This window comes from Protopterus annectens, chromosome 6.part0, assembly GCF_019279795.1.
Source record: "Protopterus annectens isolate FY-2018-M chromosome 6.part0, PAN1.0, whole genome shotgun sequence".
NCBI classification, from domain to species: domain Eukaryota; kingdom Metazoa; phylum Chordata; order Ceratodontiformes; family Protopteridae; genus Protopterus; species Protopterus annectens.
In genome coordinates, this window is record NC_056737.1 from 1928095343 (window position 1) to 1928110010 (window position 14668).

The 14668-nt window shown below is 39.2% G+C and overlaps 1 protein-coding gene across 1 annotated transcript in view; it reads right to left on the reverse strand.

Annotated features, from left to right (window-relative positions):
- Nucleotides 1-353: 353 nt before the first annotated feature.
- LOC122804989 (mitochondrial chaperone BCS1) overlaps nt 354-14668 on the reverse strand; it is a 537566-nt gene continuing 523251 nt past the window's right edge. Inside the window, exon 7 of the mRNA XM_044075235.1 lies at nt 354-4479. Coding sequence (XP_043931170.1) covers nt 4227-4479 — 253 coding nt within the window. The 3' untranslated portion in view covers nt 354-4226. The remainder of the gene's footprint in view (nt 4480-14668) is intronic.

Here is a 14668-nt window from a genome sequence, read left to right on the forward strand (position 1 = left end):
TATATATATATATATATATATATATATACACACACACACACACACACACACACACACACACATTTTTTTTTAATTTTATCTGGAAATAATAGCTACGTGAAAGATGAAAAGAGTAACTGCTGAAAAAGGCACAGAGAAAAAAAAAATATTTAGTTTTAAACTATCAGAGCCCCCAAAAACATAACCTTCTTGATCAGGCAGCAAATGAGATCTGGGGTATTTGTAGGAAGAGAGGAATCAGATTATGGATAGAGGAGGAGTCACAGCCCTGGATCCACAGCTTCTAAGGGCACCTAGGTTGGATCCGATAACCCAAAGGTTGAATAAGATGAAAAAAGAAACTGGATTCACATTTTTTAATCATCGTAATTTTTATTTAACATTTTCATACAGGAAAACAGATAAAGGTCAAAGGCAAAATCATTCCAACAGTTACTAAATCATGAGACAGAATATCACCATTGTTATCAAGATCTGTATAAAGCATCCATTTTCAAAGAGTTAATATATAAAATAACATACAATAATTAAAACAGTGATTGTAAACCACAGATATATTACCAATTCAACATACATAGCTTGCACATTAAGCTCAAAGTTCCCCATGGGGTATGATAAGAGATGGCATCACAGGCAGTAATTGACCAGAAATAAGATCACCTTGGTCTGTATGTTTCAATGCTCAGAACAGCCCACTAAGTTTATTATACACAAGTGAATCTTTTGTGAGAATTTCCATGAGAAATATAAAAGTTTTATACAGCAGTGACAAACCAAGCGAGACATCATCTCTTTTAGTCCAATGTTTAGCCAAAATGTTTCTCTAGACAAGAGAAGTTTATCACTAGATCATCTTCCTTCTGAATACATTGTATGGGATGTGCCTGGCAGCACATTATTCCACTCACTTTTAAGCTTTTCTAGTAGATATTACCAGACAGGGTGAATATATTTACAAAATTAAGTATCTAAAGTGGAACTGCTTCCACAAATATCAGACACTGGTGAATCAATTTGTATGGAGTCAGGTGGGCATTATGTAATAGCTTGAACTGCGGAAACTTTGAAACGAGGCAGTGCTGTATCATGAATGTTCTAAACTGTTCCCCAATCCATTTAAACATTTTTTCTTTTAGTACAGTACCAATAGTGCAAAGAACAGATAACAGAGCGGCACCCCATTATACAGAAAAAAAAGATGGTGCTTTTTAATGGGATACTATTAGCCAAGCAGAGGTTAAGTCAATCTTGTTATTCATCTCAAAAAGAGTAAAAGCTTTTGTAACTGCAATTTTTATTTAGTCCAGTAGTGAAGTGGCAGAAACATTACAAATATTTTACAATTAAACAATTCTACTTCACCTACTATCCATGAAAATAGCCTTCAACACCAATTTCTTACATAAACTATGACAGATGAGCCACATGAACCATAATTATCTCAAACTGAAGCTTTAGAAATACACTACACCAGAACTTTAAACTAGTGGAGGAAGAGTGGCTAGGTAAGCAAGTGTATCCTGCTTTCGTCAAAGGACTGGCCATCAGATCTGAGGTAGGCTCTACCCTTGGGAGCTCACTTATGCTTAAGATAGCAGCTAAGCCGTCTTCAACCCAGGGGCTCTTCTGATACAATTTGAGAAAAATCTGAACTGGAACTGCTCTCTTAAGGATGGCAATAACTCAAACACAGTTGAAGACTTTGAAGCCAAGGATTATGACATAGCATACAAATTCTCCAAAGCTAAAAACAAAATAAACAGAAATAAGAAATTTCTAACCATCCTATGAAGGACGATAGGATCTGGAATAGACTTCATTATGGAAAATGACGAATATAACAGAAACATTAATGAGAATTAGAAGGGACTGCCCTGACAGCATGTTGTCTGTAATATCACATATTATGAAAAGGACAGCCAACAGATAAGTGGTTCTGAGACAGCACATGCTGAGGAGTATGCCAATGAATAATGCCACTTTCAGTGCTACAATTCTCTTCCTACCTACCTACCCCTAAGAAGACCACAGAATTACCATATTAAACCTATATGTCTAAGCTCTACAGACCACCAGAGAATTCATGTAGGCAGCAAAGTGCATAGCCACTCCAGATGAAGAAATGCAGTACACATTACAATCGCACCCATGTCTGAATTCAGCAAATGAAAAAAAACACCAACAAGACTGTGGAGACTACCTAGACATTCACATTACTCCACTGTTTTTTCTATACTACCTGCTTGTTAGGTGAACAATAATCTTTACTGTATTTATATGCACAAAGTCTTTTTACCATTTGGGACATACCCTTCTCTGCTACACCCCAGCTAAAGCCACCAATGACTTGCAGGAGACTTTTAAGCTGTCATTAACAAATGATGGTATACAGCTTTTTAATTTAAATGCACTACTTTAGAATTCTCTGCATGACTAGCTTTGAGAATGTCCTGTTGTTTCAGCCTTAAACATACAAATTAAAATCCAGATCTTCAACAATCATTCTGTCTTATATCTGTACAACCAAAATATACAGCCACTGGCTTTCTGTTTTAATGAGATTTTCTTCATATATTTCAAACAGTGCACGGTACTCTTAGTTGTAGAAATGTGCCATAGAAATATGATGACTGACCGCCACTAATCTGAAAGGTAGCTTTTTGTACCATTTCCAATAATTACAGTTTTACTGCTTTATGCTACAAGTAACATTCAACAGCCATTACTTGACATACTGTTCCATTTCTGTACAGGTATATCTCCTCTCCCTGTCATGCTGTAAACTTTACTGTGATCACCTCACAGAACTGCAATGACAAAACAGCAACTCCAAAGAAATGCAAACACCACTTACTATCAAATAATCATAAATAAAAAGCATTTCTACAGACATGCAACCCTCTCCACTTCTCCAACATGGGGAGCTACATCCCTATAACCCAGCAATTTAGTCATGACACGTTCAGCATTGCTCCATCCTGGGGAAAACAGAAATCCCAAGTACAGCATACAATTGATATTCTGAGAAAACACCCAGCAGTCACACACACTAGCAATTGCATATAACAATGTCAATCTTTTACACATAAGCTGGGTTTCTCAGTAGGTTAGATAACTACCTCTGTTACATAAAAGTAATAGGTACCTATTTAACAGTTCTGGCATCAAAGTACTCAATACCTTCACCATTTCTGCACTGTCAAGAATGACAATCTTTCTTCATGTATAAAGTCTTCAAGATTATTGGTAGCTCCCAGCTGTTTCTGAGGCATACAGGGATGAATCCCCAACTACATCCTTGACAACCTGTGCTGGATTAGCAGCACTGGGGTTTCGATGGGAGGAGGATAAGCTTGAATGGCCAAAGCCAGATTACTCATTCGCAGGGAAGTTTAGGCTCTGGCCACAACTATGGGTTGCTGGATGCATCACCTACCTACAGTTGCCATATTGTCTTGCACTACATCATGTAGAAACTTACCTGCTGAGCCACTGGATAGATGTGAGTGGGAACACACACTCCTCCCTTGATCAGACGGCTATGGTGAGCTTGCAGGCTAGGGATACAGTTTCTTTGAGGAACCAATTAGATGACCTGCTCTCTACTACCACCCAACTCTCTCCTCTTGGGAAAAGAATGTGCAGACAGACCATCTTGGGCATAAATAAATGGGTTATATGACTCTGGCCTAGCCTGGGGATCCCCAGCGTCCACTCACAGAGAACAAATGGGTCAACTGGGTGCAGGTAGTGACACTGCCAGGCATTGTCCCTTGATGGTGAGGGAATTAAAAAAAACGATCATGCAGCCGCCAAGCAGCAGAAGTAATATCTCCCCAATTGCGCTTCTAGATGTGTTGTAACTATGACAATGAGGGCAGTAGCCAAGCTCTCCCATAGCCACAATAATGTAGTCCATAACCAAACTGAAGTGAAGCTGCAGTGCATCAGAACCTACAAATGAGCACTGAACACCATTTCTAGTCAGTTACACCATGCTGTGCTGTATATGTACACCATATTCAATGTATTTTTTATGCAAGTTTGCTGATTGGATATATCCACTGGGTCTTTGTACTCTCTTTCTTCAGTGCCAACTATATTTCAGACATAATTGTATCTGGTGCTTCTTCTACTTGAACAACTGTAGTGACAGTTTCTCACTGCATTCATTTGGTTAACTACAGTATTCTTCCTTCAGTACACAATAAATGCTTTGTATTTTCTCAATGAATAATACGTTCCACATTTTTCACAGCTTCTGTTGGATCCAGTTTATACAACATAAAATGCCCCTGAACTTGAGCAGCACTGATTTGATTTGAAACTGCCAGTGCCGTATGAGCAAACTCCACTGCCAAAGAGGCTGGATGGTCAGGGTAGAACCTCTGGAACATCTGTGCAAGCTGCCAGTGGGAACAGTAGCCAATATACTGCTTTACATCAACACGACCTGGACGAATTAAAGCTGGGTCCAACCTAACAGATAAAAAATAAAATGATCATTAGTGAATTACAAATACTTAAAAAACTGATCCTTTAAGACAGAATTTTTTCATATCAGTTACCATCTTGATCAGTGAATGTTTTAAAATGATTCTAAGGCAATAACAAATGCAACTATAAAATGAAAGCAAAATAATAAACTGTCATATTTAATTATATTCTTAGTAAGACGGTCTCTATCATAACACTCAGGTTTTGTTCATGTTTATCTTCATTCTGCCAGCTAGTTTTACAGCAAATCCAATGGAATGACAATACTATGAAGCCAATGATCTTAGCAGCAAAGCAGTGAATTTCTGTACAACAATAGCAAATCTGAACTATGTCTTCAACTGCTGTTCTTTCTACTGTGATATGCTGTGTGAAAGACAGGTAGTGCAGTCTGACTGGTTATTAAAGTATGTAAAGCACAACAGTTAGTAAAACTGTACTGTCCACTATAGAGATGATCTGGGTGAAGCAATAACAATGCTGTACAAGGCATGATATTAACTATCATTCACCCCAACTTACTTTAAGTACATTAAGCAAGCAAAACATCATTACAGACTGAAACAGCCTTTCAGTGATACCTTTCCATCTGGAATGCTAGCACTTGTAGGGCAGCATGGCCAGCTACATCAAACTCTACACTAACCTACTTAAAAAGAAATGTCTACATTTTGTAATATATTCAACACCTCATAAAGAGGATTACTGGCCTCAAACAGATGCCTTACGCAGACTGTCTCAAAAAACTCCAGCTTTACTCCATCGCATATCGCCTACTCAGAGGCGATCTCTGCCTAACATACAAAGCTATGTCAAACCCAGAGCTGTTGGACATGCTCCACTTAAAGAAATCCCAATCCCTCCGAGCTACACGCTCTAGGGACCTAAACCTTGTCACCACAATAAACAGAACATGCTGGAGGGATAGATTCCTGTCCCAGAGACTTCCCATACTCTGGAACAGACTACCTATCTATGTCAAACAGAGCTCCTCATTAGCACTCTTCAAGAAAAATCTTGATGATTGGATGGGTAATAGGAAATTCACCCCGGGGATCACTTCTGTGGTTCTGCTTGACAGGGGCACAGGAAAATCATTTTCTTGGGTGGCGAAAGCTAGGGTACCTTTTTGGCTAGGCTTGTATAGGCCCTAGGGCCAATAGCCTAGTACCTACCTATGAACCTGTGAACAAAATGTAAACCTTGTATATCCTACTGTGACAGGCAGTAATTATATATAGTAGGGTAGCGCATAAGACCCTTAATCTTATGGTCATGGGGTCAAGCCACATTTTTGTGCATCCCTCTTTGACAGTTAGGACAGAGAATTAAACAACAAACTTCTTTTTCCCAGGGTTTGATCCCCCTCAGCCGCCATTTGTCTTCTTGTGCAAGTCTAAGCTAGTCACTTAAACAGACAGTGTTCCTGGGATGAATTTGAAAAGGGTCCATGTTAATCAGTGTTCTACCCCAATGAACAAACACAAATAATTTATCCCATTTACTGGGCAATCACAAACAAATGTCTGATACAAGATTACCACAGACTATTTGTCAATCATATCAGTATTAAAAAGTTTACCTACATTTCATTCTAGTTCTTTCTCATCTTCCAAGGCATGAAAAAAGAATTTCTAATTGACGTGCTTACATTTTTACAAGATGAATAGACAAAGTAGGACAAGGTAGAAACTCCCCACGCGCTACAATACATATCCTGAAATGTAGTATTTCATATATTTGAGAAAAAGGTCTTGTAGTACAGCAACTGCTTTACACAGGGCAAATTTGAAAGAATTAAGGTCTGCTAGCAATTCGGATGGCAGAAACTAATGTATGACACAAGTAGAGAACTCAAGAGGACTTCAGCTTAGCATATCCTGCATTACAGATCTGTCCCAGGAGATCATATAAGTGTCAGGTAGCAGTAGCACAAATGTTTTTTCAGTAGCACATCATGAAAGAAGGCTGAGAATATATAGCCTCAACTGGCAGTAAGGAAACCTCCATAAAAAACTTCTCCAAAGCCAACTTCATGCTACTCAAGTCAGAAGTGACAAACTTTATGACACCCATGCAGACGGGAACTGAAAGTTTGACTGCTGAATCCTACACTAAGACACTGTACGAGCACATCCACTCGTGCATGAACTCTGCCATCCCCAGTAGAACCAAGACACTCTCCTCCAAAAAAAGGAAGCCAATCTGGTGGTCCCTTGCAATAAACAAACTTTACAACAAAAAGAAGAAACTGTTGCAGAAAAGAGGAAAATCCCAGGATGCAAAAAACTCCCTTATCAGCCTCAGTAAGAAGCTGAGATCCCTCATAAAAATCATCCAAAGTTAGTTACGAAAATAAAATTGCCAAAGATTACAAAGACAACCACAAGTCAATCTATAGCTATGTCAAGAATTTAAATGGCAATGCTCAGATCTGCCCTGAGCTACAATAGAATGGCATTAAATATACTGATCCCAAGGATATTGCCAATATCCTGGCAGATTGATTCAGTGCAAACTTCACCCCCTAAAGGGCCCATCTCGATACCGAAAGATTGCCAAATTCCGGTAATAATGACCACACAGGTAAAAACACACTCTTCAAAGCTAAGAATACAGCATCCATGGGACCAGACGACATCCCAGGCTGTGTACTACATGAACTACAAAATGAACTGACACCTCACCTAAGTGTCATGTTTAATCATAGCCTCACCTCAGGCTTCGTGCCCACTGAATGGGGCACAGCTACAGTTATCCCACTCCCCAAGGGGGGATCCACCTTGGATCCCATGAACTACCACCCCATCAGTCTGACGAGCCTGATCTGCAAGGCCATGGAAAGTATTATCATGGAACTTATAAACAAAGACATTGGCAACCTTCAAACACTGGACCCCACGCAGTTTGGGTTCGTGAAGGGCCAATCTTGTCTCCTGAACCTGACTGACTTCTTCGAATCAGTCTCCAGAGACGTAGAGAAGGGTAAGGTGGTCCACGCAGCCTATCTGGAGCTCGCCAAGGCCTTCGACACCATCCTCCACTCTGGAATCATAGATAAAGTTACTAAACTGGGCATTAATCCCTATATCACTCGATGGGTTGCCTACTGGCTTACTGACAGAACCTACACTGTAAAAGTAGCCGACTCCAAATCCAGCTCCAGACAAGTGACAAGTGGAGTACCTCAGGGTTCAGTCCTGGGACCGCTCTTGTTTGGCATCTACTTCTCTGAAGTACAGGCCAACACTAAGGGACTCTGGCTAACAAAGTTCGCAGATGACTGCAAACTGGGAGCCATTATTGAATCCCCAAATGATGTGGATATTCTACAGAAGGGCCTTACAGAAACAGATGCTTGGTGCCAGAGCCATGGGCTCAAGCTCAATAGCAAGAAATGTATAGTTATCCCCTTTGGGAAAAAACATGTACCCGTGAATTACCACATAGGTGGCAGTACAATAAACACCGAAAGTGTGATAAGAGACTTAAGGACGCAGGTGGACAGTGGTCTCACCTTCAATAACGACACTGCCATAACAGGAAATCCTTCTATGTAGCACACCTCATCACCAAGGGCTTTTCATCCAGAAAAAAGGTCATTGTCCCACTGTACTCATTAGACCCATTACAGAATACAATGCCCCATTTGGTATGTACTTCTCAAGACATTTGCAACAACTGGAAAGGCCACAGAAATACCTCACTAAAAGAATCACAGGCCAAAAGCAGATGCCCTATGCTGACCATCTAAAAAAACTCCACCTACACACTGTTGCATATCGTCTACTCAGAGGCAATTTCTGCTTAACATACAAGGCCATGTCAAACCCAGAGCTGTTGGACATGCTACACTTAACGAAATCCCAATTCCTCAGAAACACACCCACCAGGGATCTAAACCTTGTCATCACAATGAAAAAAACATGCTGGAGGAAAAGGTTCCTGACCCAGAGACTCCCAGACTCTGGAATAGACTTGCCCATACATGTCAAGCAGAGCGCCTCTTTGGCCCTCTTCAAAAGGAACCTTGATGATTGGATGGGAGGATAGGAAGTTCACCCTGGGGATCACGTCAGTTGCCATGCTCGACAGGGGTCCAGGGAAGTAAATACTGTGGGAAGAAATAACCAGGGAATTGTTATGGCCAGGCTTGTATAGGCCCTAGGGCTGATAGCCTAGTACCAACCTATGAACCTATGACATCCACAGTTTTCATGAAAAGAGATGAAGCTATGTAAAATACATTTTGTAGTAATAAACACAAAACAGAGGTGGATAATGGCAAATAAATTTAATAACAGGCAAGCTAAAAATGCTTTCGCAAAAGGCTTCTTCAGGACAACAGCTCTTACTATTACCAAATTACATTTATAAATATAAAATAAGTCATATGATTCTTTTAAGTCATCAAGCAGATGATCTTAAACAATCGCATATTAAAAGACATTCATACAGTAAAAAGTAATCAAATGAAAAAAAAACATACTCAGAACGCTTCACTAATGAATGTTATACTACAATATATATAACATAATAAATATAACAACTTCTAGGATGTCTTTATTTTAAAACAGGTTTTATGTTAACATGTTAGTTTATCTGAATGCAGCCTATTTATCCACTTGTATTCAGCATTTTCTGTTTCTGTAACATGGTCATCACACCTAATGCATTCAGTTATAACATGTAAACAGCAAATTTGAAACTATGTTCTTATCCTTTTTCAAATACATGCTTGTACAAGGAATCTGTTTCCACTGCCCTTTTTATCTCAGAAAAATGATTGCCAATGTGCTCTTTCAATGTTTGGTTAGTTTTCCCTACGTAGTGGGCATCACATGTTTGACATAAAGCTATGTAGACTATATTTTTTGTGTTGCAGTTAGAAAAGGTCATTAAATGATATATTTTCTTCATAAAAGATTGTATAAAGGTCTTTTCTGTATATATGTGTCTACAAAACATAGAACTATTACATGAATGTGTGCCGGTCTTCTGAGCAGTGCTTCTAGCATACTTAACTTTTGTTCCTTGTAACTAATTTTTTGTTTTATAGCTAAATATTTTTTGTAATATAAAAAAAATGTATCTTTAACTCTGGTAAACCATCTAGAATATACCAATGTTTATTAATTACATTCTGAATTTGATGTGTATGGTGACTGTATGTGAAGGCATACCTAATTCTCTACATGTTCTTATTACTTTTACTGTTTTTATTATTTTGTGTTTGAACTTCAGTAACATCTTCCGTGATTAAAGAATAATCTGAACAAACATCAGAAAAACAGGTTTAATATACCACAGCGTTCTTTAAGTACCTCATGCTTCTGTTGTTGAAGAACAGCTTTATTATACCCTCTTTCAAAAAAGTCATCTAAAATGTTGTACAGTTGTTCATTCAAAGTATTTAGCCTTGAATACCATAACATCTGACTTTTTGGGATGTTAGAGAACATAAAGGGTAAATGCATAACCACTTCTATGAAGTAAGGTATTTTTTGTTTACTTATTTTTATACATACTGTTGTTATCAATGCTTCCATCCTGCCTTTTAATTAATCTGTAAAGGAATTCGATTTTTTAAATCTTAAAAATGTGCAGTCTGTGTAATCTACAAATTCATCAAATTCTTGTATGTTGCCATCTCATATTATACAAGATCATCCACAAAGCACTTGTATATTAGGAGTTTATCTCCCTAAATATTATTTCCAGAGAAAATATATTCTTCCTCCCACACTGCCTGTACCATATTTGCATATATATCTGCAACAGTTTGCAACGTCCTGTCTTCCAAACATGGCTTCTGGACAAGACAAAGCACTTTGATTGCCACTTGGCTCAGTCACACAAAATACTGCAAAATATAGACAAAGTATGCTGACTTAAGCAGTCTTTATTGACTGTTTGCTGCAAAGCTGGTCTATCCATACAGTAAATGCGGCAAGACAACAGGGAGGTGAAGGCAATTGGCACATAACATGACTTACAATGGATTTTCATCAACAAAGGTAAGAAGCTCTGCTACAACACTGTTTTCTCCAATTATTTCATTGTACACAGAACAGCTTTTAATCTTGACATGCCACTTCCGGTAAGAAGCCTTCCTTTAAGTTTCAACATTTAGGTGCTGGATTCCACTTTTAATATCTTAGCATAACAAGTCCCTAACCATGAAATTCAGAGGGATTACTAGCTTCCTGTAGTATTGGAAGGCTTGCAAATTATTCTGAACTTACTCCTAAAAGGTCTGCATACAGTAAGGTGGGTACCAAAATAATGTTTAGACAGTGCTTTACATGTTAATTTGATGAGGGAAATGTAGGAATATGCCAATGGCCCTTTAGGCTGGAAATTATGCTTTGCATGTCCTGTCCTATTTCTGTATTTAGTAACCTCCTTTACATTTTCCCTTCCAAAAAAAAATGCACCTAGTAAATATACAAAGAATATTGTAAAAGGAAGGCATCACATGATTGCACAATCGCCAATATGCTATACATGTTAAAGGTACATTTTTTGGAGCTCTTTTTCATATGAATGAATGTTGAAAATATATAGAGGAAGTTCCTTTTGTTAAAGACAGGTAGCACATTTTTGAGGAGATGTATTCTAAGTATTCTGATGTCGTACTGTGCATATGCAAAATCAACCAGAAGTGCAGCTGCTGATTCTAAGATGAAAGTGCTAATACTTAGCTGGTCCTGATCTTAAGACTTGTCAGAACCCCCCATGGTTGCTTGGGATGGTAAAGTGTTCTAACTAATGGGACGAGGGTGGAGTGATGTGGTGGAAAAGATCTGGAATTTTGATAACATCTGTTTGAAATGTTGGATGAAGCCCTGTGGTAAGAATAAGGCAGTCTGGTCATTTCTTGGCTCTGTTTACAGCTCTGCAAGGGAGTGGGACTACACTGTGCATTTTGCACTGTCGGAAGCAACGTGTTGAAGGACTGAGGTTGTGTAGGTGGGTGGCTTATAGCAAACTGCAGCACAATATGTCTCAGCAGAATGTGATGGTCCTACAGTAAACATTGAATGAAGCACAGTGGGCGTAAATTAGGTTACACTGCAAGTGAAAGCTACATATGGGATGGCCACGCAGTGAGCTTGCTTCAGGGATGAATTGGCTGGAGGAAAAATAAGATGACTGAACCTTAATGAGATAATGCGGCCACTGCCTTTGGCGTATCTTAGGCGTAGAAATTATAGAATCAAAGCCCTTTGTGGTATCTCAATCATTGAGATCATGAAATTACTACACTTTGTGGTGTCTCAGGCCTTGAGAACTTGGAACCATTGCCCATTGTGATATCACAGGCCTTGCAATTATGGAGCCACTGCCTACTGTAGTGTCTTAGGCCTAGCAGTTATGGAGCCACTGCCTACTGTGGTGTCTTAGGCCTTGCAATTTTGGCGCCACTGTTCTTTGTGGTGCCTCCGGCCTTGGAATTATGGAGCTACTTTCCTTTGTGGTGTTCTCAGGTCTTGTGTGCATGTGTTCCTGTTGTGGCATTGAAGGATTTACAGAGCTGCCTAAGATGTCTACTTTGTTTGGTTTCTAACTCATGCATATACGATGCAGGATGACAGATGATGACTGGATGGTTTATAAGTGATTTATAATGTTTACAACTACAGTTGTTTCATTGGTGTCTGTGATGTAAACTGTTTGTAGCTAAAGTGATATGATTTTGTATGTTTTTCATTTATATAAATGTAAGATTGCCTTTGTTGTATGTGTAGATTTAATAAAGATGTTTGAAAAAAAAAGAATGATTCATCCTTTTGCTTGATGATATGCATAATTTTTATCTGTGGCAATTTGTAAAATTAGCATAACATGGACACTGGAGGCCATGTGTATTTTCTTGAACATTTGCTGACCTGCTTTTCGAAGTCTGAAACTGTGGCTGGTGACAGACTTCTGATTTGGGTTGTAGTTTTCATCTGCATGCCATCTGCTTTGTAAAGCAGCGTATTGTGTGTGTGACAAGGACTTAATATCAGACATTTCCTTTGCCCCACTTCCTTCTCAACTGTCACACCTCTAGTGAACATTGTTACTGTTTCTGTGGTCTTTATTGACTTGTTTATTGAATGATTCCTGACATTTTGGCATCTATGAAATGGTTAGGGAGCAGCTTATCACTCAGGCTATTGCACCAACTTACAAGGGATGCAGGATTTAACTCCCACCCTGATGAATAATTTCAAGGCAGGAATGGAGGTGATCCAAGAATAGTGCATACTGGGTACATTGCTAAAGAGGGTCACTGTAATATGCTACATTCTTTGCATCACTACTCTTAATTTCAGTGTGTAATTACCCCTCTGTCATTTTACTTCAACATACAATTTTCCCCTCAATTAAGACTTGTAAGCTTAACTGGCAGCATCTGTTTCAGTACCAGAATACAAAATAAGTTACAATTTTTCCTAGCCTTGACTTGTTCTGAGCCTAGACTTGTATTTTGCTCTTTAACCAGTGCGGTAAGGATGTACATCTCAGGTGCACTCTCTTTGACCCCTTTTTCCTATTGGTATAGAAGAACAGAATGAAGACTAATCAGGTCACTAAGGAGAGCATGGAAAGCTGTGCCAGGCATCCACTTTATCCTTAGGACCCTCATAAAATTCCTCCCACGCAGGCACTCCCAGTGGTCTTTGAACATGAAGTACAGAAATATTTTACTCTCTCTGAAGCACCACCTGGGAGCCCAGCCACCCTCAGTACACTCCATAAGCCATAACCATGTATCAAGTCATGATCATGAAAAAAAAAAAAAAAAAACATGGTAAGCCATACATGATCATACATATTGCTGCTGTAGATAAATGGCATGCATCATCAGGCACCTCTCATTAAGCATGTCCCGATGCCACCATATGGTAACACTAATAGACATGGTATGGCAGGATGGTGTCAGGGTGTGAACTATGGCATTTTAGGACTGCAGCAGTTCTACAGACCATCATATCATATGTTTTCTCCATGTCTCTGACAGGGTCATTGACACACCAATGCATGCATGTACACAAGCACTTTTATTTATGAAGGTGTATGATGATGAATGAGACTAGTGGTGTGGCCTAGGTGAAGTGCACAGTGAGATAAAAATGCAATTCAGGAAAATTCTCTCTAAATACTTCATAAGATAATGAATGTGCCAAGAGCTTCAAAATTGTGAGAAAACAACCACTTCCATCAGTATGGTCACTGCTCTATAGAAATTAGCCACACAGCAACCTGTGAAGTGACAAAACACTGAAGGAAGCAAAAACTCTTGTCAGTTACAAAACCAGTTAAGACAGGCAGGTGACTGGAAAGTTGTACTGTTTTCATTTTATTTTTAAACAAGATACAGCTGTCTGTTGTGTGCTAAATTACCTGAAACTGTGCTGGAGTAAGGGGTTGAGCTAATGGGTGTAGCTGACAGCAGCAACATAGTATCTGGGATAATGTGAACAGGAGTACAAGTATATACCATGGTGTGACACTTGCAGGTGATAGTATATAACAATTTAACTGCAGAACTGTATGGTTTGATGTGTGTGATATTACATGAGCGAGAGAGGCCCTGGTTTAAGCAGATGACTCTGTGTATCCCTGTCACTGCTGTTAGGCAAGTCTTGTGAGATGTTCTGTTTGATACTATTTAATGTACTAATGTTCTATGTACAGCAGTGTCCTATAAGAGAGGGTTACATCTATTACGTGGCCAGTTCTCCATGTGAGCCTTTTCAGTGCTGTATACGTCTGATGAGAGGGTAATGACACATTAGCTGTAATTTTTTCATTGTGAGTAGAGGGGTGTTGGGGGATTGTCACCTGTACCTCCAATGGACAAGCATGCAGTGGGTCTTGTACTCCACATCCCTCCATGCCATGACTAAGTGACTGATGTGTAATGTACCTTTTACATTCACCTCCTACTATAGACTGCAGCTGTTGGGAAGAGTATTCTTGTTTTTGTAGTTTGAAAAGGAGGGAACCTACCCTACCACAGTTCAGCTGCCGGCCTACTAATGTTTCACTGGATTTTGCAGAAAACACAAATGTCTTGCCTCCTTCAGGAATTACTTTAGTGGTGGATTTTCCTAAGGCCTGTACAGCATGTCTGGGCTTTCTCTTCCTACAAATGTACCATGGTGCCATATATCTG